General features: G+C 42.8%; 2 protein-coding genes and 1 long non-coding RNA gene across 8 annotated transcripts; 2 read left to right on the forward strand and 1 right to left on the reverse strand.

The window, feature by feature from the left end:
- Positions 1 to 597: 597 nt before the first annotated feature.
- Positions 598 to 11,485, forward strand: LOC109771574 (alpha-aminoadipic semialdehyde synthase). Of its 5 annotated transcripts, none has more exons than XM_020330273.4 (26): positions 598 to 1,198; positions 2,300 to 2,373; positions 2,468 to 2,731; positions 2,843 to 2,929; positions 3,004 to 3,133; positions 3,295 to 3,468; positions 3,551 to 3,630; positions 3,863 to 3,979; positions 4,383 to 4,458; positions 4,818 to 4,989; positions 5,200 to 5,296; positions 5,395 to 5,558; positions 5,935 to 5,989; positions 6,114 to 6,254; positions 7,375 to 7,656; positions 7,861 to 7,941; positions 8,334 to 8,399; positions 8,479 to 8,596; positions 8,752 to 8,881; positions 9,001 to 9,080; positions 9,597 to 9,755; positions 9,829 to 10,087; positions 10,296 to 10,404; positions 10,832 to 10,993; positions 11,091 to 11,160; positions 11,251 to 11,485. In XM_020330273.4, exons 2-26 carry the CDS (start codon positions 2,353 to 2,355, stop codon positions 11,304 to 11,306), a joined length of 3,150 nt encoding a protein of 1,049 aa, XP_020185862.1. In that variant the 5' UTR covers positions 598 to 1,198; positions 2,300 to 2,352; the 3' UTR covers positions 11,307 to 11,485. The 5 variants fall into 5 exon arrangements, with proteins under 5 accessions (XP_020185862.1, XP_073358545.1, XP_073358546.1 ...); XM_020330272.4 differs by having other exon boundaries at positions 772 to 1,198; positions 2,281 to 2,373; XM_073502444.1 differs by having other exon boundaries at positions 10,832 to 11,160.
- Positions 10,579 to 11,354, reverse strand: LOC120966623 (uncharacterized). The gene is made up of 2 exons (XR_005760740.2): positions 11,229 to 11,354; positions 10,579 to 11,041 (listed from the first exon to the last, which is right to left on the reverse strand). It is a non-coding gene; the product is annotated as an uncharacterized lncRNA (long non-coding RNA).
- Positions 11,486 to 14,104: 2,619 nt separating the features above from the next.
- On the forward strand, positions 14,105 to 16,568 carry LOC120965942 (uncharacterized). 2 transcript variants are annotated; one of them, XM_040391458.3, is made up of 8 exons: positions 14,105 to 14,278; positions 14,658 to 14,774; positions 14,907 to 14,958; positions 15,075 to 15,131; positions 15,226 to 15,300; positions 15,924 to 15,977; positions 16,086 to 16,148; positions 16,223 to 16,568. In XM_040391458.3, exons 1-8 carry the CDS (start codon positions 14,192 to 14,194, stop codon positions 16,258 to 16,260), a joined length of 543 nt encoding a protein of 180 aa, XP_040247392.1. In that variant the 5' UTR covers positions 14,105 to 14,191; the 3' UTR covers positions 16,261 to 16,568. The 2 variants fall into 2 exon arrangements, with proteins under 2 accessions (XP_040247392.1, XP_040247393.1); XM_040391459.3 differs by having other exon boundaries at positions 15,229 to 15,300.
- Positions 16,569 to 23,243: the final 6,675 nt, after the last annotated feature.

A 23,243-nucleotide genomic window follows, 5' to 3' on the forward strand; every position in this document is an offset into this window, starting at 1 on the left:
GTGATTGGGCCGAGGCCCGCGAATGTAACGAGCGGATATATAAGCTCAAGTGGGGTGGCGTGTACAGGTATCGATGAATTGAATTTGAATCTCATTCTCTGAGCTTATCCTCTCTCTCTCTCTCTTCCTCGTTGCGTCTGCATCTCTCTCAACCCCGGCTCCTCTCTTCACCAAATCCACCGGCGACGAGCCCAAATCCGGCGGTCCTTCGTGGCCAACGGCAAGGGCGTTACAGTCTGGCTGGCTGTTGTGACTGTCTGCCACGTTGGTTGGGACGTAGTACTACGTCTCGGAAGCTAGCTTCTTCGCCCATGTGAGTGTGACGTGTCCCTCCGATCCGATCCGATCCGATCCACTGAACTCAACCGGGGCACGAAAACGAGGCGTGGGGAACTCTGGCGTGGCGTACGTCCTCGTCGTCCTTTGTCTTGTGCGAACCATATGATGCGCAACACTCCATGCATCAACAGCCGGGTGCCGGATAGGTACAAGCTAGGCTGTAGTTGACTCGCCGGGCTCGCCCACGTCGGAAGGCCGCGAGCTCACTCCACTCGACTCCTTTAAGAATGACGGACGGCCGGCGACGACGCGTGCCCGTCTCGCCCAACTCATCACCTTTTGGCTTTTACTCATTTTACTTAATGAAATCAACGGGAATTCTCTCGGCGTGTTTCGATACAAGTTAAAAACACGTTGGCATGGATTTGATAACCGGGCAGAGAGAACCGATCGAGGTTCTGCCGATTTCTCTCGGCAGAAAACAACCAGAAGCGGGGTAGTCACCAGAAGCGAGAGGAGTCTGCCCGCACAGCACGTACTCCAGCATTGCCTTCCAGTTCACAGCCTCGTCCCGCACCTCGCCTCCTGCATGCGCCTCCAACCAGACCCACCAGCTCCGGTTCCTCGTCGCCATCGTCGCCGTCGCCATCCATTCCATCATCACCGTGATAAAACCCGATTTCAAACTCAAAATCTCCTACCACTATATTCGTGCCCAAATTGTGCTGTTCTTCCGTCGTCACCTAGCTCTGGATCGATATATATATATACTCCCCGTCCAGCCGCATCTCCTCCCCAGCCCCCATTCCCCATTCCCCGGAGCTTCACGTGCGCGCGCGCCATTGACTCCTCCCGTTCTCGCTTCCTCGTGTCCAGCCCCACGTACGCCTTCCGCTCCGCCGCTACCCGGGATCCCCAGGTACGAGACGAATACGACCCACCCAGCAAACTTTTTTTGTTTCCTCAGATTTTTGTTCGCCCGTGGCCTGGGCAGTTGGGCCTGGCTTGCTGTTCGTGGGTCGGTAGCCATGGGGGCCGGGCGGCGGCACGGCGTCGAGGTTCCCGGCTCCGGTCGCGGGGCCGGGGCGGGTTCCCGTTCAGTGCGGCCTTCGCTGCCGCTGCGCTGGTGTCGATCATCACCCGGGGCAGCGGTGGCCGGTGGGACGTGTACATCCATGCGCATTTGCTCGGGGAGTGGGCGGCGTGGCACCGCCGGAGCCTGCCTGCTCACGAGGCACACGCCGGGTTATTAGACGGTTAGGAGAAACACGCAAGAAAGGCAGACGGACGGACGGACGCCGGGACAAGCGTGAGGCCGCTGATGTAGCTCACCAGCTGCGTGGCCGCGTGGCTGGCACTGTCTGCGTGCGTGTCGCCGCGGTGCCGGTGGACGGACGGCTTGAAAACGACGGGCATGCTGCCGTCTGCCAAGCAATTCAATCATGTTGCCAAAAAAGACCGGCACCTTTTTTTGGGTTTGTGATCTGTGATCCTGCTTTGGACCTTTCGATTGTTTGATTGGACATTACACACACCCGTGTGATGCTCTGCTCTAGAAGGATTAATCAAGTTTTGGCTCGAAAATTCCAAATTTTACAGTTACCTCTACTTGTCTCATCTCACACTTACCTCTACTACTAGCAAGCAAAAGAGAATGCTGGCCCAAGATTTTTTTTATTTTATTTTTACGGTTTTTGCTAAAGCACGTCTAGATGTGCCCTAGACAGCTTATTTTTATAAAAGGAAAAGTACCTTTCAAGTGGCTAGTACCAGCTTATTACTCTACTTGGCATGTACCTTCCCTTGAAATAAACAGAAGTATTTTTTTTCATGTGATCATAACTATTTTCACACATGTTTGACAAATGAACAAAGTACAAATAACACACACTCTTGATTAACCACCACTAATCTGCAATATGGTATTTGTTGAGGATTCTGTTCTTATGACAGGAATTGTGATACTCTGAGTACTAAGAATTGTGATAACCTGAATGTCAGGCACTCTGTTCATTTTCAGGAGCAGCCGGTGACAGGTTCATGATCGTCGCACCTTAATTGTGCTCATCCTCTATGGGGTCCGAGACAACTGAAGTGCGTCCCTCTATCCCTTTGGCGTTGTTATTGAATTGACCAGTTTGTGACAATTTCTGACAATAATGGCATGTTCGTTCATTCTCACTCGCAGAGAAATGACACCTTGCTGGGCAATGGAGTCATCGGCATTCTCGCCGAGACTGTCAACATGTGGGAGAGGAGGGCGCCGTTAACTCCTTCCCATTGTGCTCGCCTCGTGCTCGGAGGAGGCAAGCGCGAATCCGGCGTGAACCGGATCATCGTGCAGCCAAGCACCAAGAGGATCCACCATGACGCTCAGTACGAGGATGCTGGGTGCGAGATCTCAGAGGACCTGTCAGAGTGTGGCCTCATCGTAGGCATCAAGCAACCAAAGGTAACATTGCAACCAGTTACGTTAGATAAAGATACCCCAATTGACTTTGATTTACAGTTTGCGACGGTATCACGGCTGTGAAAACGTTTTGAGAGGTGTTTCCTTGTGCAGCTGGAGATGATTCTTCCTGATAGAGCATATGCGTTCTTCTCGCACACCCACAAGGCCCAGAAAGAAAATATGCCGCTGTTAGATAAGGTAGTTACCATATTGCGCATACACATTTCTGAGGGGGAAATGGTGCGCTAAATCGCTGGTTCGTATTTTTTCAGATCATGGAAGAAAGAGTGTCCTTGTTTGATTATGAGCTAATTGTCGATGACGATGGGAAAAGAATGCTGGCATTTGGGAAATTTGCTGGCAGAGCTGGACTGATAGACTTCTTACACGGTCTTGGGCAGAGTAAGAACACTGTTTTATTTCTCAGTTCATGCACTGACCTGATATTGTTATGCCTGCGATGCTCCGATTTGCTATCTCGACTTATCATGAAGGGCAACTTGTTCTGTCGTAAGCAACTGTTAGTTACTCATTCTGCTAAAGCATTTCCCTTGCAATTTCAGGATATTTGAGCCTTGGATACTCGACTCCGTTTCTGTCTCTGGGGCAATCCCACATGTATCCTTCGCTCGCTGCAGCCAAGGCTGCAGTCATCGCCATTGGTGAAGAGATAGCAACATATGGACTTCCATCTGGAATTTGTCCAATTGTATTTGCATTCACCGGATCCGGAAATGGTAATTCCAGCTTTCATTGCCTTCACATTCAGGTTACTGGCTGCAGCACACTTACTCACATTTATAACTTCATATGTCACAGTTTCGCAGGGCGCACAAGAGATATTCAAGCTATTGCCACATACCTTCGTCGATGCTGAGAAACTTCCCGAGCTCTCTGCGGTATTACTCCTTTTGTGCCAGAAGTTTCACATTTAGATAAATAACTGTTACTTTTGTGAGTTTCATTTTGTCCCCATTGAAATGAACGAAATCTCTGCCACCTGTGGATGCGTTATCTATGCTAGTAAATTTGGTTACTGATTGAGTGGTTATGGGCCGGTATTTGATTATTATTTTTGCAAGTATAGCTTCTTAATACATCTCAGTTTGCTCTATTTCTGAAATTATACAGGGAAAGAGTCTGCCTCCACATCATCAGTCAACCAGGAGAGCATTCCAACTATATGGATGTGTTGTCACATCTAAAGACATGGTCGCACCCAAGGATCCCAGCAGATGTTTCGACAAAGTAATGCACATTTCTTAAGTCTATCAAATAAATGTTGGGTTTTTAGTTTCTAACAGGAAATGCTAAGGTATAACAACATTAGCATAGATCATTACTCTTGACTGAAATAAAATATTTATCCTGTCATAACACGATACCCTTTTCTCACAATACAATTTCCATCGTTCAACTAATTTGCTGCAAAAGATCTGTTCAAATGTTTTGCCTGTTTACAGTACATTGATCATGCCCTCACATTCCTAATCCTGTTAACCAATCCACTACTGATCTTTTTTGCTTCTCTTCGTAAATTTTGAACTATGGTGTTAGCCAAACAAAAGTTTCCACCCCTTCTGTTTTATTAGTATTTCTTCGCTTTTCAATAGCCTGACTGTAAGAAATCTTTCATCGACATTGTTTGTAGGCTGACTATTATGCTCATCCGGAACACTACCGCCCTGTTTTTCATGAAAGGATCGCTCCATATGCATCTGCCATTGGTATGGTCCACAACTCATTGCTTTCATTTTATATTGTTCAGTTTTGTTACGTTTCTGTATTTTTGGCACAATATCTAAAACAAGTCTAGACCATAGGATTTTCATCATCTATGTTATTTAGTTATATAAAGATACTAACCATTGAACTGCATAGCACAGAACAGTGCTGGTTCTGAACTGATGCTGATGCTGGCATTGATAGAGTAGCTAATGTAATGAGGTGCCGGTTGCAGGGTGTATAGTTTACACTTCTAAAGCGGGGCGAAAGCCTTTTTCGGTTAAAGATCTGCTATGTGTCGCAGTAGCAATACTAGTCGTTTAGCCATTATAGTCTAATTTGTATCCGTGCATTTCTACAGTTAACTGTATGTACTGGGAGAGGAGGTTTCCACGACTATTGAGCATTGATCAGTTACAACAGCTGATGAAGAATGGGTGCCCTTTGGTTGGCATTTCCGATATAACTTGTGACATTGGAGGTTCCATAGAATTTGTGAACAAAAGTACATCAATAGAGAGGCCTTTCTTCCGGTAAGAATTTTGGATATTCACTACAGATGCATAAATTTAAATTGCTTGTAATCTTCTGCACATTGCCTATTAATTATAAATAAATAGAACCGTCTCTCGTAAGTACTCTGGAGTAGTACCACACAGATACTTGGTTCTGCTTCTTCATAATTGGTGGTCTTTGCTTAGCGAGTGACTTTTTGACAAATTACCTTGGATGTGCAAACCTAGGTATGATACTTCGACTAATTTATACCATGATGACATGGAAGGCGATGGCGTGATCTGCTTAGCTGTTGACATTCTGCCTACAGAGTTTTCCAGAGAGGTGAGAAATTTATGAGAAGACAAAATAAACTATTTTTGTTGCAGTTCCAGTTTGTTGCTATGAGATGACTCCTATTCTCTTGAACTCAAACTCTGCAGGCCTCCCAGCATTTTGGAGACATATTATCTAGATTTGTTACCAGCTTGGCCTCAGCTAAGGGACTGCTGGAACTTCCTTCCCACTTGAGAAGAGCTTGCATCGCATATACTGGCAAACTCACTCCTCTGTATGAGTATATTCCTCGGATGAGAAAGACTATGATGTAAGTTTCAAATATTTCTCATCATCACCGTCGTAATTCTGCGTGATAGTTTCAGAAGATATGTATTTCTGTTCATTCCCTGAATCCTTGAGAACCCAGATATATTTTATAAAGTGAACAAAATAGGTAATCATACTGGACAGTGGGCAGGATGTAGTTCCAGTCTGAAGTGATATGTCTATCATTCTACCATGTTTCAGAATATTTTCGAACATTCTGTTTTTACTTTATTTTTGCTGTTTTTAGCATTTGTTATGTTTACACTACCACAGTTTTCTGGTCATGACTGATGACTGGTACTGTAAATATTTACCATCTCCGAGCATGTTTACTGCCCATAATGTTATTTCTAACATTCTCTTTTGCTCTTATGCAGAGAATTGCCACCAACTCCAGCCAATTCATTGCCTGATAAGAAGTACACCACCCTGGTTAGAGATATAATTTTCTAATATTGTGGTGCATTTTTTAACTAAATCTTTTGGAAGTTGCATATGCTCTGCTCTATACTGACTTCTCAGTTGCCTCCTAATAATTTGTCGATCAATGAAACAGGTATCTCTCTGTGGCCACCTCTTTGATAAGTTCCTTATAAATGAAGCTTTGGACATCATTGAGACAGCTGGGGGTTCTTTTCACTTGGTTAAATGTGATGTTGGACAAAGCATCGACGATATGTCCTACTCGGAGCTTGAAGTAAGCAATAAAATTTTCTTACTGATGTGAACTATTTTCAGTACGAAGTAAACACAACATGCTGTCTCTAGTTTGGTAGTTAACATTTAGTTTTTTTAGAGAAATTATTTTCTACAAGCATACATCAAAAGACTTATAGTCAAGGAGGCTAAGATGGCCTACCAAAAGACATCTCGTCAGTTGTCACAGAATTAGACTTCTGATTCTCTTTTGCATCTAGGAAAAGTGTGGAACTGATAGTGATGGATGGTAACTTATGCTTAAGGAATGATGGATGGTAACTTTTGGTGTCCATTTTTGATCAATTACTGAGGATAATATAAAGTAAATAGTACAAATTATTGAAAGGTGTCCAAGAACATCAAAGGAAAGAAGTTGGATCTAACAGCTCTTGGACCACCCTTGCCCATCCCTATCAGGTCATCACCTAATAAAAAAACAAAAATAGGAAGAAGAGATCAGTACGTCTGGGCAAGCATGGCCATTTAGATATTTTTCGCTCAATCATTGAGTGGGTTATAAATGTTCAATCTGCCTTCCCCTTCCTCTGCCTACCACAGTCTGCTGAGCTTCCACTTCGACTAACTGGAAATCTGAACTGCCATGAACCAGTTTGTGATCCCATCCTTCCCTTCCCTTCCTTTCAACAATTTTCAGGCATTCTCTTTGGCGTGCTTGTTTTGCAAGTATTTTGCTACTATGGTTCCTCTGATGATTCGTGAAAGGAAGAAACAGAAGGGCCCTGTTTCTGGGAGCATTTTTTATTTCTTTTGAGAATTATACCTTTGATTCTTAGCTCCCTTCTTAGTATGCATGGACATATGGACTAAGTTTTGACCCCACTGATATGGCATTTGAATCTGGCAGCTATTATATCAACATATTGAAATTTGTCTTTTCTAACATTAGGAACTTTTCCACAGGAAAAAGTATATCAGGACCTCACAGCTCTGTTACATCATATAAAAACACCTTAATTAGCATATGTGACTTGGTGTTATGCGTATAGATTATAAAAGATACAGATTTATTTTACCTTTTAGCACCCCTCACAAATGCATGCCTTTAAAGACAACCTTGATTTTTTTTACTGAAACATATGATGCATTTCATTCTACAGGTAGGAGCAGATGATACGACTACATTAGACAAGATCATCGATTCGTTGACTTCTATAGCTAATGCGCACCGTGGAGATCCTAATGCCGCTGAGATATCTCTAAAGATAGGAAGAGTCAGCGAATGCGGAATTGATGACAGCATGGATAAAGTAGGACCGAAGGTTTTAATCCTTGGAGCTGGGAGAGTTTGTCGGCCAGCTGCTGAGTTTCTAACATCTTACCAAAACATCGACCAAGTACATGTTGTTGTGGCATCTCTGTATCAAAAAGATGCAGAAGAGGTGAGTCTCACAGTACAGTGCGCTCCTTAGCTCTTATGCAAACTTTGTTGGAAAAAAATGTGTGTTAATTTTATCATGTCTGTCAATATTAATAAGCTTTGGAAAATTCATTATGCCATCATTTTTGTCCAAACTGAATATGTATTTGTAGAATTCAACCATTAGTCCGTTACTTTTCTCATGTTTTTGTTTCTCTGCATTCAGACAGTTGACGGAATAAAGAATGCAACAGCAGCTCAGCTCGATGTTTCAGATACTGAAAGTCTTTCGAATCTTGTTTCACAGGTATTTTAACTCTGATATTTAATTTCTCTAGTGAACAAATACTCCTACTAGTACTTTTCATAGTGTCTTACAGTGAGCATAAGAGGCCAGACTTCTGTCACAAATAAATATACCCAACTCTGTCGGCATTCCTAGGTTAACTTTTCATGTACTCCCTCCGTTCCAAAATAGATGACTCAACTTTGTACTAACTATTAGTTAGTACAAAGTTGAGTCATCTATTTTGGAACGGAGGGAGTATAAAGTTAGTACAAAGTTGAGTCATCCATTTTGGAACGGAGGGAGTACAAACCTTAAATGTTTGCAGTTCAGGATAGAGATTTCTACTCTTTCTTGTCAAGAGAATGCATAAGTTGTTGCAGATTAATAAATGGCTGGAGTTCCTCTTACAGGTTGATGTTGTAGTCAGCTTGCTGCCTGCTAGTTTTCATGCTGCCATTGCAAGAGTATGCATAGAGGTAAGCTTAAACCACCGCTGGTGCTATATGGAAATTGAGGAATTGCTTCAGCTGATTGAGTTACATTTCTCTATGATAGCTCAAGAAGCACTTGGTCACAGCAAGCTATGTTGATGATTCCATGTCAAAGTTGGAGCAAGCTGCACAAGGAGCAGGTGTAACTATACTCTGCGAAATGGGCCTTGATCCAGGCATAGGTACTTGCTAAATATAACGGCCAGCATATATATGTATATATATATGTAGACACCTCTAAAAATGGTCATCGCGTATTATGTGATGAAGAAAAAGTTCTTTCATCATGGAGCAACTTTGCATGACGGAACATGTTGTAAATATATTTCCTGTACAGATCACATGTTGTCAATGAAAATGATTGATGAAGCACATGCTCTGAATGGAAAAATAAAGGCCTTTACATCTTTCTGTGGTGGACTTCCATCTCCAGCTGCCGCAAACAATCCACTAGCCTACAAGTTCAGGTAAATTCAACTATAGTGACTAGTAGTGTAACAAGGTCTCCATGCCTGGAGCTTGTGGCACAATATTGCACGAAATAATTTTTACCAGGAGTTCTGATTGTTATTTTTCTTGTTCTTAGTTGGAGTCCAGCAGGTGCCATCCGAGCTGGAAGAAATCCTGCTGTCTACAAATTTCTTGGAGAGATAATCGATGTGGATGGTAAGTTAGTCTCTTCTCTCTTCAATTGGCCAGAGAAAGGGAGCACATTTCAATAGATTGATTTACTCACACAAATTTACTGAACCAAAGGCTAACCTTATACTTAATCCATCGGGCCAATTGCACCCTACTGCTGTGAAGATCACCTGACTTAGAAAATACATAGCTGTGTCACTGACATGTGGCCTCAGAGCCCACTTAGCAGCCTCACATGTGGTGGTATTTTCCAATTTGTACATCCTTTGGGTTTTGCAATGGTGCGGAGCTAATTTTCTCTAGTGTATGCATTAACTTTTTATACACACTGGACATGAAACAGTTGGCAATCCCTTTTCATGTCATGGAATGTGACAAGGTGTTGAAACAGCTAAACAATGATATATTATACGTGCAATTATCTAGTGAGATAAAAGTGAATATAAATACGGGGAAATGGGTCTAGTTTTTCGGGAGTACATATCTAATTATTACCTACTATATATGTTCGTTGTTATCATTTACTTACCACTTCCACAGGTAGTAAATTATACGAGTCGGCAAAGAGGCTCAGACTACCAGAGCTTCCCGCTTTTGCCCTGGAACACTTGCCAAATCGAAATTCCTTGATGTATGGAGACCTGTATGGGATCTCCAAAGAAGCATCTACTGTATATAGGTCCACTCTTCGTTATGAAGGTAAGTGTTGATATTTATTTTTCACTGAGTTGTTCTCTTTGCAGTGTGTAATATTTTTGTTGCATTTGCACAGGATTTAGTGAGATCATGGCTATCCTGGCGAAAATCGGGTTTTTTGATGCTGAAAATCATCCACTGCTACAAGAAACTGATCGCCCGACATATAGGATTTTTCTCAATGACCTCCTTGATGTCAACAATGTATCCACATCTAACACAAAGGTAAATGGTGAAGAAACTGGAGGACATGATGATGAACTGATTTCAAGACTCATGATGCTTGGGCATTGCAAAGAAAAGGAACTAGCTGTCAAGATACTCAAAACCATCAAGTTAGTTTCTGATCCCTATACTTTATGGGTCCCAATTGCATCTCTTCTACAGACTGCTTAAGTACCATTTTAATCATGTCATATAATATATGTTCAATGACTACGATTGCAAGAAATAATTTAAGAATATGTTAGGGACGATCAGCATTGCTTCTGAAATTCGCGGTTAGAACTGACGAATCACTTAACTGGTCTTTACACCTGGTAGGTTCTTGGGGCTGCATGAGGAGACACAGATTCCTAAGGATTGTTCAAGTGCATTCACTGTTATTTGCCAACGAATGGAACAGAGAATGGCCTATGGCCACAATGAGCAGGTGAGACTTATTATCTTTCATCGTCGTTATACCTCATGTATATTGCATATAGCTATTGAAATTATTCTTGTACAAACAATATAACAGAAGCACTACTCTGTTTTTTCCTGCCTCTGTGGCCTCTGTTTTCTTATCAGAGAAGAGAATCACATAATGTTACTTAAGAGGCAAATATCTCAAAAGTAATAGTTTTTACTTATCATTTTTGACATAATCAACTGTTAATCTGGCAGCACCAAATTTCATACGCAGACTCTTATTAGTGTTGTAGTAGATTGACAGTTTGATGACCAGCCTGTACTTCTACATCTCACATTGCTTTCCAACACCATATCTCAATCATAAACAGGCTTGCAGAATAAATTAAAAGAGACTGGCTTACTCGGACCATGACTAGCTAAATGTTTGCTTTGCTCCCACGATTCAGGATATGGTACTGCTCCACCATGAAGTCGAGGTGGAGTACCCCGACGGGCGACCCACCGAGAAGCACCAAGCGACGCTGCTGGAGTTCGGAAAGACCGAGAACGGCAGGCCCACCACCGCCATGGCCCTCACCGTTGGGGTACCGGCAGCGATAGGAGCCCTGGTACTGCTGCACTCCAATCACAACACATCACACACAGACATCCTGCACCTGCATCAGAAAGAAACATGTGTTAATTTATCCCCATCTTCTGTTGCAGCTCTTGCTCCAGAACAAGGTCCAGAGGAAAGGGGTGATCCGGCCTCTGGAACCGGAGATCTACATCCCTGGTGAGTGCAGAAGCAAATTAACCACTCCGGTGATGCTTATGAGTTATGACTAATCCTGAGATTCTGACCTGTGTGTTTGCGGCTGTGAAGCGCTGGAGATCTTGGAAGCGTCGGGCATCAAGCTGATCGAGAGAGTGGAGACCTGAGGATGTCAGGATGGGATGAGAATCTATCGAGTATATATGCTGCAGCAACAGAGGCAGTGAGTAAATAAAATGATGATTCTCGCCGTTGTAAGTAAAATGAGTGGACTGTATGTATGTATGTGACTATCTATTGTACTACATATATACCAAATCTGTCGCCGGTTGATTCTGTTGGTGAACTTCCTAGTCTTCATTGTACTACATTGCCAACGAGAGACCCCGACTAGGTCTTCTTCTCCGGCGGCGGCGAACGCGAGCACGCCGTCCTCGCGGCGCCGGGCGATGGCATACTCGTCGGCGTCGACCGGCCGGAGGAACCTCCGTCCAAGAAATGGGGAATGGGGGTAGTAACCTGGATGCCGGTCTTGGAGGGGCCGGGGAAGCCCTATGGAGCCGACGCGCACGCCCCGGGAGCTTCCACGATGCCCGCCGATGCCATGGGCGCGTTGTCCACGCCGCCGCCTCCACGGTCAGCTGGCATCTCCCTCCGCCGCCGCCAAAATTTCCTTCTCGGCTCTTTCCGGGAGGCGTGTCGTGTCGTGTCTGATACCAGCCATTTCCAGAAGAGAGGGGGAAAAAGATCGTTTTCCCCCTCTTTCCCCCCCTCTCTTTTTCCAGTACACACGCCGGCAAGGCCTGGTTATTAAACGGGCCGGCTCGTGGCACGTTTAGTACGCTAGGCCGCATATTTTCCAGCCTACTGGGCTATATTTTAGGTATATTGGGCTGTAATTTAAATCATATTGGGCTAAAAAACGGGTCGTGCCGTGCCGGCCCGTGTGCCCAGCCTCTAGACCCAGGCATGGCCCAAGGCGTGCCGCGTGTCGGGCACGGCCCGTTTAGCCTGTGCCGTGCCTAGCCCATGGCAGGCCTTGCCGGCGTGCTCGTGGGCTGGCTTGATTGCTCGGCCCGTTTGGCTAGCTATACCCGGGAGCACATGCTCCCGGACCCAAAAATAATTTTTCAAATATCAAAAATCAAGACAAATTTTTTATGTGATCTTAGTCACACCCAAATGCTACATACACATTTTGAGACAAAAAGGTTAAGCATTTTGACCGTGCAAAAATAATAATTTTGAAGACCAAATGTCACCTCAATTTTATTTTTTTTCACCAACGAAACACTGTTGCACCATTTCACACAAAATTTGTCAAAAATGCTTGCAACACTAACACGAACATCTACAAAAAAAAAACAGAATTTTTTCATTTTTTAACGCCTCTCCCAAAATTTATGATGATTTGAGAGGGGTGTTTTGCCTCCCGGGAGCATATGCTCCCGGATGAACAATAAATTAAAAAATGTAAAAATAAAATCGGATTTTTTTTATAGATGTTGGTGTTAGTGTCGCAAGCATGCTTGACATACTTCATGCGAAACGGAGCAACAGTGTTTCGTCGGTGAAAAAACAAAATTGGTTTGACATTTGGTCTTCAATTTCTTTTTGCACAGGCCAAAATGCTTAACCTTTTTGCCTCAAAATTTGCAGGTAGCATTTGGATGTGACTAAGATCACATAATTTTTTTGTCTTGATTTTCTTGACATTTGAAAAAATATTTTTGGACCCGGGAGCATGTGCTCAAAATTTGTGTCTTGGTTTTTTTTACATTTGAAAAAATATTTTTGGGCTCGGGAGCCAAATTGAATTTCCGGTAATGTTGCTGATTTATCTTTCCAAGCCTACACCATACATAAATGCTATTTGCAGAGTCGTGGAAGTGCTCAAAATAGGTTTGCTTCCTAGGTTAAAATGTTGAGGTTCATTTACCAATTATTCACATGCACAATAAGAAGGAACACAAAATTGACAATTGTTATGATATTTTTGACAATCACTCCATCAAAAGGATGCAAAGTTACTAAATTCACAAGTAACATTATCAACCCTACCTATTTTATCTTCAGAAAATACATTTTTAATCAACTAATAATTTGCATGGACCATAAGCCATAACTTGCTCGAAAAGAGGACGGAATTTTTCATTTTACCAATAGAATCGTTGTGCCATACTGTGTGTATTATGTAGGTGATGATGTTTATGAGAGTTCTTGTAGTTACATGCACACTTCCTCTTCCTTGGAATCACTAGCATAGCTATCACCTTATATATATGTTGCCTGGGGGTCCACCGTGCCACCCAAGTGCTCGACGACACTAGTGTTGGTGGTGACAATATTAGGATGACTCGGGTTTCTTGAAGCGCACGTCAAGCCCGTTGTGAACTTGTATTGACGGTGGAGGGGTGTGCACAAAGCAGGAGTAGTGTTAACGGCTAGCATGGAACATCCTAGGTCGACTATGAGGCATACCAAATCACCGCAAAAGTTTGATTAATTGCATCCCCACCGCTGCCAGTCTTGTTCGATTTTGAGCCGCTCATCAGATCCACCCCCGAACTACATCAAATGATTGGATATGCACACACGTATGTCCTGCTTGCTATGGTCTCCCGAATGCGTTGGAGTGGCTCGCCTGATCTTGGGCACCCTCATTTGCGAGGGAAAGAACCAAGCAACAGATTACATCTTACCTAAAGAGTATACTACTAGGTATCCGCATTAACAGGGTAATCTAGAATACAATGTGAACTATACAAAGTAATGATTATTATCCAGCTAGGACATTTATTCCAGCATATTAATGGCATTAATTAATCTGTCAGATATAGATCTTATCGTACATTTCCTAGGCAAAAAGTAATGCAATATTAATCAGGTTTAATTGGACAATATTTCTTTTGATATATTCAATGATCTCCTATAAATATATGCACAAAGCGCTCAGCTATATATATCCTGATCCATTGGAGGCAGACCAACAAGGTCATTGTTAGATACCCCAGATCTCTAATCCTCCCTTGATAAGCTCCAGACCTTGATCATGGGAAGGAAGGCTTGTATTGAACAGAAAAATTTACCTTCATGGTTTACTGTTACAGAGTATAGACGGGCTACAGGAACTTACAAGGTTTCTCCTTCCTACAACTTTCTGTTATATCTGTTTAAAGAATATTGGATCTGATCCAATAGGGTAAAGTAATCTTCAATTTTCTGTAGACGTATTGTAATAACTTCTTGTTAATGTATTGTTGTGTGAAGCTTGTTTGTTAGACCAAATTGTTCCTTAGGACTGGCGATAGTTAAACTGCCTCTTCTATATATACTTCTCTGGAAAAAATAAATCAAACTATGTTATTTGTATAACAATACCTTTGAAGAGACTTGCTGGGTTTGCAATAGATCTGCACAAAAGTGTCGACTGGCTGCTTATATGATTTTGATGAATAATTTAATTATGTCTCACAAGATAATATTCTAGGCTGAAATTTTGTTTACAATTGTTTCAGACATATTTTGATACATACAATAATCAGACGTACCGATCAATAGAGGGAGCGGCAAGGGCTTTTGGACTTGGTGACAAGGACGAACCTGCTTTTCCGAAGCCTTTGAATATCAGGAAGGTTCGAACACATTGTTTACATGGAATATTTTATCGTTAACCCCTCGATTAAAATGTTTCTGGTATTTTCAAAGACAAACTACAGAAGCAAACTAGTTTGTAACATGGTTTTCATAATTAATCATATTTGTAGGAAGACGGCTCATCTGGATCATTACCTATGGGGCCTTGTACTAAAATCCCTGGTGAGATTAACCTTTTGATGACCTATTAAATGAAACTATTTGCCTTACAATTGAATTAATAAAGTAGCTAGTTCCTGATATATATGTATTCCAATGTTGTATGCCTTTTGGTCCAGCAATCCCTGAGTATGTTGGAAAGGACACTGCTAGTGATTCACTCAATTTGGAACAAGGTATGTAAATTGGATTGTATCCTGTTGTAGGAATAACACTAGTGTTTAGAAGAAGAAAAACAGTTTGGCTGATGATTCTTATTTGTTGGCATAGAAGAACTTAAAAAGTTTCCGTCAAAAGGAAAAGAACTTAAAGAGACTGGGGATGTTGCAAGCACCATGAAAGGAGGTACTTTATCCATACATATTTTTTATAAGATCTACGAGTACTACTCTTGAAAAGAAGGCAAAATTGATGTTTTACCCTATGATGTGATCATCGGCCCTTATTAATTCTCACACACAAATAATCAACCCTTCTTTCCAGTTCTTAGCATAGGATCTAATTTTATCTGATGATGGAATATATACAAAATAGTTGCTCATAAGTGTATGATGGGTCAATCTCTAAAGATAGTGGTGACATGTTTGATCTTGTTCATGTGTCAAAAGAGCAAAAGATACCATCATGTGCCAGTTGCTTAATCAGTTCGTACCAAACTACATTATGCCATATTTTTTTGCCCAATCTGTACAGATTCAACAGATATATGTCTTAATCTTTGGTAAAACATGCTCAAGTTGGAACCCCATGCTGACTAGAATTTACCTCAACAAAGTCCAATTTTGCTAATGGTCAACTTCCCTCCGATAATTAATAATAAAATTAATCAGCTGAACATGAACCCCTTGTGGAATATTGTAAACTGAGACCAGGTTACAAGAAAGTAACACAGCATACTTCTTGTTGATGCAGCAGGCAATTGGTTTTATTAACTTATACTTCTGCTAAAAAATGCCCAATTTTTGCAGAAGAAGAAAAAGACAACAAAGAAGTTGGATATGCTGCAAGCAACTTGGAAAATGGTATGTATTGTGTACCAAACAATGTACACTGCCGCATGACTATATGAGTAACGAGCAGCTAGTTTGTTTTCCAAAAAAACAATTGATATTTCTTACCACTTCTTGTAGAAGAAGAAATGGCTAAGAAGATCAATGCTCCTTCTGCAGATGCAGCAAGCATACAGGATGAAGGTAACATGAAATGGCATTTTTTTTATTACTCTACTTAATTACCTTTTGATTTTACTGATTATATTTTTTTTCAGATGTTGCTGGAGAAGTGAAGAATCGGGACCATGCTTAGATTCACGATCAAGGCTTGACATATATATGGCATATATGCCCCCTTCAAATAAGATCTATGCCATCTATGTCATCAAATTATCACACAGTATAATTACTGTGTTTGCGTTTCACAATAAAGTATGCACAGTGGCGTGCCACTTTTTACATTGTTTTATTGTCAAGGACAATTGTTCAAGTCAGAGCATGCATTATGTTAGGGAACCGCTAGGGATCAGACTACTGATCCCTTGGTCCCCATCTGATAGGAGTATAATTGTTAGGAGCTGAGTTATTTCCTTTCTAATTAAGTGCTTCTAGTAATGACTATCACCTATGCTCCCGCTGACTTCTCCACCCTTTCTTAATTACATGATATTAGTAACTAACTGCATCCAGAAATTCCGTTACTAGTTGTTTTGGTAAGCTGTGATTGCTTCCAAAAAAAATACAAAACATAATGCTTCCCACTAACTACGGATTTGCTTCCAACACACAGATGAAGAAATTATTATTTCTGTTCATGTTCTTTCTTTTTTTGCAACGCAATAATGACATGGAAAAATTGTGTTCTAATCATGGAAACCCATGTCATGGAAACATATTATTTGAAAAAAAATTGTTTCCAAAATAAGGATGCTCCAAAAAATCGTTCCAACCGTATATATTCTCGGTTGGAGCTAGGACGTTTAAACTGAAATGTTGGGTTGTACATGTAATCTGAACGTTTGAAGCATCATGCAGTAATGATCGAAGCATGCCTGATTGAGAAGCGGCATAGGAAGCATAGTGTGCAATTGTTGGAAGCATGATTAGTGTCTAACTGAAACTTTGTTCGACTGTGTAGGAAGCATAAATCTTTTGCGAAACCACAACGCCTGGTCATTGTGTAACCGGAGCTTCATTTTTGTGGCAGGAAGCAAAATATAGATATGTTGGATACAAAATTAAGAAGATGCCGCAGCATACATGTGCTTCCAAAAAAGTTGAAATGTCTTTACAATGTTGCATGAACATATTTTCAGTGACCAACTTTCTGATTGATGTATGTTTCCATCAACATTGCTTCTAAATGAGATCATAATTTGCTTCCAAAGAAAACAAAATTTTCTTCCAGAATATATTAATTTTTTGCTTCCATACAACAAGACACAAACATTGAAGCACAATGGGTCGATCCCCTACTAGAACACGAGCACCGTACGAAGAGGGTTAGAGGGATGTCTTCGAGTAGTGGTGTCGATGAGATCGGACCAATGCAGCTGGAGTGTGGTGGTTAGACAGTGCTACAGGAAGACTTGGCATGCCTAATGTCCTCGTGCATGGGCAAGGCTAGGTAGGAAGAAATGGATCAGGCATGAAGAAGCAGATAAAACCATGTAAGGAAGCATGCATGCCTCATGCCTGCTTTGTCGATGCCGAACGTCCCTCGACGCTCCGCTCCGGACGCCATCTCCTCCCTACCTTTGACGACCTCCTCTTCTCCCTAAAAGCAGTGAGTGTCGACTGTCGAGGCCAGCGAGCAGCAAGGAGCACCGTGGTCGGCACTGTCGTGTGGCCGACGTTGTTGACCTTTAACAGTCGAGCGTGCATTGCCAGTTTGCTCCTATGCCGGTGACGAGAACAACAACCACTAGGATGCTCCACGTTGCATGCCATGGCCACTATCAACCAGCATGTCACGCTCACCGTCCTCTCCCAACCGCTGGACGATGCATCACGGAGCAGATCGACGAAAGGGTTTGGGCTCGGAGGGATGAGATGGGAAGGAAGCACGGGGGCGCAACAGATTGAATCTAGGCCGCGAAATGGATAGGGCTGGGGTGGCGATGTCAATGGCAAGCTTGAAGGGAGGTGCGCATACGGGCTTAACGATGGATGGGAATGGGAGAAAACGGAGAAGATGCGAGATTAGGGGGATATATAGATGGACATGTGTGTGCGTGATGTGCGGGTGTGGTTAGCAGCACCGAGAGATGTAAAGAATTAGCGTTCTCCACCGTGGGATTGAACCAGAATCAACGGACAACGAGTGGTCTGGCGGTGGCTTCCTATCATACTACTGATAAGAAGTGTTTCCCATTATGTTATTGTTTGGATAACAAGATCAGTGACCTGCACATTTGCAAGTCTGGATTTACTTCATACTCGTTCCTAAATATAAGTCTTTATAGAGATTTTACTATAAACCACATACGGATGTATATAGATGCATTTTAAGTGTAGATTCATCCATTTTGCTCCGTATCTAGTTCACCTAGTAGAATCTCTACAAAGACTTATATTTAGTAACGGAGGAAGTATATTGTAACAGTTTCTAGTGTTCCTTATTTGCGCACATTTCCAACCTTAATTCCCCACCACAATCGACATGCCATAAAAAAACAACTTTGTAATTTCTCAGTTGAGTGAAAAATAACTAACTATTTTGAAGTCACACAAAGAAATTATCTAATCTGTAGACTGAGCTTCACTGAAGCACGGCCATCATTGTTTGAGCCGGAAATAATGTTCTAAGTTGGCTGAGCTATGGGAACTCCAAAAAAAAATATTTTTGTCAATGTTTTCTTGGAAAAAACATGGCCAGGTTTTAGAAGAAAGAAATATGTGGATTAAATGCATTATTTCTTAGTGAATATGCTATCATTGTTTTTATTGGTTCGTCTTGAAAAAACATAAACTTAGGTATTACTCTCTGACTTTAATCTTCCTCTCATCTCTTGTCTTTGCAAACATTTTTTCACCATTAATTATCTTTAAGCGTTGACCACCCATTCATAATTTTCTGCACTATAGTCGTCCTTTAAGATTAATATAATGTCATGCATCCACAAGATGCTTGCAACATGTTCACGTATTTCAAATTGCCTATACTGTCTTGTTTCCATGTAAGGCACGCCATTATATATGTCTATATATAAATGTTCAATGTTGAAACATTCTCTCTCGACCATCCTCCTTGTAGCTTATTTTTGTCGTGCCCATGATATTTTTCATTAAACTATACTTTTGGCACATCTAAGATATCATATTATATTCTTGAAATGATGTGTTACTTTCAGCTTGAAGACTACATTACTATTGGTTTCTATGCTATATGCTTGCTTGTACGGTTGTGCCATGACGCAGTTCTTGCTCAAGGTCATGCATTCCATGTACATTGTCCTAGCTTACAAGCGCATAGTCTTCGATTCCTACAATTCACAGTTTGCTATTGCTTCCGGTTGTGTTAAAGTCTCTAGTTACCACCACTTCTTGCATGTCTTCAATCGTGTAGTCGTATGAACCTTTTTTTTCCCTATATTATCGAACATATGTGCATGTTGATATGTCTAACATGTTATACTGCGTTGGTGGCCAGCACAACTTTATGTTGCTAAACATGTCATCACTCTATGGCATGTACAACATACCAACATATATTTTATAATCTGATGTCACAAAAATAAATGGTGCATAGTGTTTTGTGTATAACTAACATGTGTCGTTGTAACATTGTCGCATCAAAATGGACCGATCTATGTTTATAATCTAGCATGTGTTAGGAAAATAATTTAGTATGTAGATACTTTCATTTGCTAGAACTAATCTAATGGTGTCACGTTAAAATTAGATGTATATTCCCATTTCATCAAGAAAAAATATATCATCATTGAAAAACATGCTAAGAACGGTTTCAAAGTCTTCGCCGTCTTCTTCCTCTTCGGATGATGACGAGTCCTCGAAGACCATCTCCCTCTACCTCTTCATCTACAATTCAAACGGCCCGGTTCAAAACGAAATGAAAGAAAAAAACTCACCTAGGCAAAATGTTGAACAGTTGCAAGGCGGTGGTGGTGCACCGGCTGGCCGGAGTTGTTTAGTCCAAACCAACGGGTGGGGACGCGTGGGAAAGCCTTTGGATTCATTGATCGCCAACAACCGGGTTGTATCTGCGGCATTGTGTTCTGACAAGTATTCCGGGCCAAACGCTTCAACCACAGCTTTACAAAACTTGTACAATGATGCAAGGCATGTGGACACACTCATGCGGACATACTCATCCACAGGATCACTGGGAATTCCGTATGCAAGCAGCCGAATAGCTGCAATACATTTTTGATAAGAGGCGAAGCCAACCCTTCTGAGGGCATCATTCTTGCATCTAAAATAATCATCACAGTCCACAACTCCTTCCCAAATACGGTAGAACATATGTCTCGCTATCTTGAAGCATCGTCGAAAAATCTTGGCATTGAAGAGTGGGGACGTGCACTGAAAATAATCGATATAGAGTAGGCAATGTCCGCTCTCTCTGTTAAGATTCAACGCCGGAGCATGGCCTGGGATCGACCCCCTAAACATTGGCTGCATCTTAGAAATGTGCTTATTGACGACCATAGTAGCAACCACAAAAACCCAAAATCGTCGGATGAATCATCGTACGATGAACATATTATGTTACTGCAAAAGAACTCATCATCGCTATCGACCATGGTACCTTGTGGACAAAAGGCCGAACACCTTGTCGGCGGCAATGGAAGCGGGCGGCGACGAGTCGCAGCCGGTGAAGGGCAACAGGCGTGTCAAAGTATGGGCCTTTCGGCGCACTAGTGCAGAACCGGGCCGTAGTCCCGGTTCGTAAGGCCCTTTGATGCCGGTTCTGTAATCGGCACTAAAGGGTGGGGACTAAAGGTCCCCCCCTTTAGTACCGGTTCAGCACGAACCGCCGCTAAAGGGCCACCACGTGGCACGAGCCAGCGCCGGGGGCGGGGAGACCTTTAGTACCGGTTGGTAACACCAACCGGTACTAAAAGGTTTGGGGGGTTTTGGGTTCATGATTTATTTTTCCTTTAATTTTGTGTTTTCCATTTAATTCTTTTTCATTTGCTGGTATTTTACGATACTACATAATGTACACGTTATGCATATATATATATAAATAGAATTTCTCCTTGAACCGATCATATATATATATATATATATATATATATATATATATATATATATATATATATATATCATCGAATGTCTCGCACCACCATTCACGCATACACATGTATATATATACAATTTGGTATATACAATTTCTCCTACATGGAGGCATTACTGCAGTAGCGGCGGTAGCGGGTAATGGTTGTCGGTGTCAAAACCGGCAGTTCTCAGGTAGGGGGTCCCGGACTGTGCGTCTGAGGATCGAAGGTAACAGGAGACAGGAACACGATGTTTACCCAGGTTCGGGCCCTCTTAATGGAGGTAATACCCTACTTCCTGTTTGATTGACTTTGATGAGTATAGGGGTTACAAGAGTTGATCTACCTCATGATCGTAATGGCTAAACCCTAGATGTCTAGCCTGTATGATTATGATTGCCTCCATGGACTAAACCCTCCGGTTTATATAGACACCGGAGGGGCCTAGGGTTGTACAGAGTCGGTTTACAGAGAAAGGAATCTTCATATCCGAACGCCAAGCTTGCCATCCACGCAAAGGAGAGTCCCATCCGGACACGGGGAAAGGCCCTCTATCTTGTATCTCCATGGCCCACTAGTCCGGCCAATGTGACATAGCCCGGACGCCCGGGGACCCCCTAATCCAGGACTCCCTCAGTAGCCCCTGAACCAGGCTTCAATGACGATGTATCTGGCGCGCAGATTGTCTTCAGCATTGCAAGGCGGGTTCCTCCTCCGAACACTTCAAAGTAGTTGATCAAAAGAACTATATCCGGCTCTGTTTAACAGTTACAATCCACAACCGCAAGGGCATAATACTTTAATAAAAAAACATGGTATGTCTTTACTGACAGCTTTGCTAGTGAGACGTTACGTCTAGCCACTTCATTATTTTGAATCGTTTTTCGACCTCCCGTTTCGCGTTTCAAGACGCAATCTCCGGTGACACGTCTTGTCAAAGCAGAGACCATGCCCCCTTATTACGGGATTCTCATCAATGAGAGCTTGGGTAATCCAACCGTGCCATCCGCAAGACTCCTTGGGAATAGGCAAATTTTAAGGACGGGGAGGGGGCGCTTGACATTCACTGCCTTTATAAGAGGATAAGGATCCACCTTTTTACCCCACGCCTTCTTCCTCCTCAGCCCATCCGCCCTCGAGCTCCAGCGCCCAAGCTTCAATCTTTTCCGTCCCCAGCAAACACTCCAGCCATGTCCGGATCTGGAGCGTAGGGCAAGTGGATGGCCTCCTCCGTCACGGAGGGGAACATCAAGGAACTCTGGGAAGCGGGGTACCTAGCCAAGGAAATCGCCCATCGGCTTCCGGCCAAAAAGCAGATCATCCTCACTCCGAAGCCCAATGAGAGGGTAGTATTCATCCCCCACTTTCTTTGTGGATTAGGGTTTCCCCTCCATCCTTTCACCCGCGGTCTCATGTTTTACTATGGGCTAGATTTCCATGATCTAGCCCCGAATTCCTTCCTCAACATTTCGGCGTTCATCATCGTGTGTGAGGCATTCCTCCGCATCCCCCCCACTTCGGCCTCTGGCTCAAGGTCTTCAATGTGAAGCCGAAAGTGATTGATGGTCAACACGCGGAGTGTGGCGGCGCTATGGTGAGTAAGCTTCCCAACGTCACCTGGCCCAAGGGCACCTTTGTGGACACTGTGAAGGGATGGCAATAGGAGTGGTTCTATATCACGGAACCTCGTGACACCACATGGGCCGCCCCTCCCGAGTTTAAGTCCGGGCCTCCAATGCGACTCACATCCTGGCTCAACAAGGGCCTGGATTGGGCATCGTCCGACGAGGTGATGACGCTGCAGAAGCGCGTCAAGAGCGTGATAGACAAGAACACCAGTCTTGCCAGTGTGATCCAGGTGATGCTTTTTTGCCGGGTTCTCCCCTGCCAACGCCGGACTCAGTATCTGTGGGAGTTCGATCCGACCGGTCCCGGACCCTACAACGGTTCTTCGGCACAATGCACGAAGACATATGGAAGCTGCTTTTCAAGACCCAGAAGTCGTGGCCGAAGACGACCGAAGACCTCGGCCTCGACTGCACTCATTCGGCCA

The sequence above is a fragment of the Aegilops tauschii genome, chromosome 6 (genome assembly GCF_002575655.3).
Source record: "Aegilops tauschii subsp. strangulata cultivar AL8/78 chromosome 6, Aet v6.0, whole genome shotgun sequence".
Taxonomy (NCBI): Eukaryota; Viridiplantae; Streptophyta; class Magnoliopsida; order Poales; family Poaceae; genus Aegilops; species Aegilops tauschii.

What these genes read in the sequence shown, in the direction of transcription:
- LOC109771574 (XM_073502444.1), top strand. Translation starts at nt 2,353, where the DNA reads ATGGGGTCCGAGACAACTGAA. An exon ending in CTACAGAGTTTTCCAGAGAG is followed by an intron (nt 5,297 to 5,394) that starts GTGAGAAATTTA and finishes CAAACTCTGCAG; the next exon opens with GCCTCCCAGCATTTTGGAGA. An exon ending in TTTCGAATCTTGTTTCACAG is followed by an intron (nt 7,942 to 8,333) that starts GTATTTTAACTC and finishes TTCCTCTTACAG; the next exon opens with GTTGATGTTGTAGTCAGCTT.
- LOC120965942 (XM_040391458.3), top strand. Translation starts at nt 14,192, where the DNA reads ATGGGAAGGAAGGCTTGTATTGAACAGAAAAATTTACCTTCATGGTTT. An exon ending in TGCAAGCAACTTGGAAAATG is followed by an intron (nt 15,978 to 16,085) that starts GTATGTATTGTG and finishes CACTTCTTGTAG; the next exon opens with AAGAAGAAATGGCTAAGAAG. An exon ending in AGCAAGCATACAGGATGAAG is followed by an intron (nt 16,149 to 16,222) that starts GTAACATGAAAT and finishes ATTTTTTTTCAG; the next exon opens with ATGTTGCTGGAGAAGTGAAG.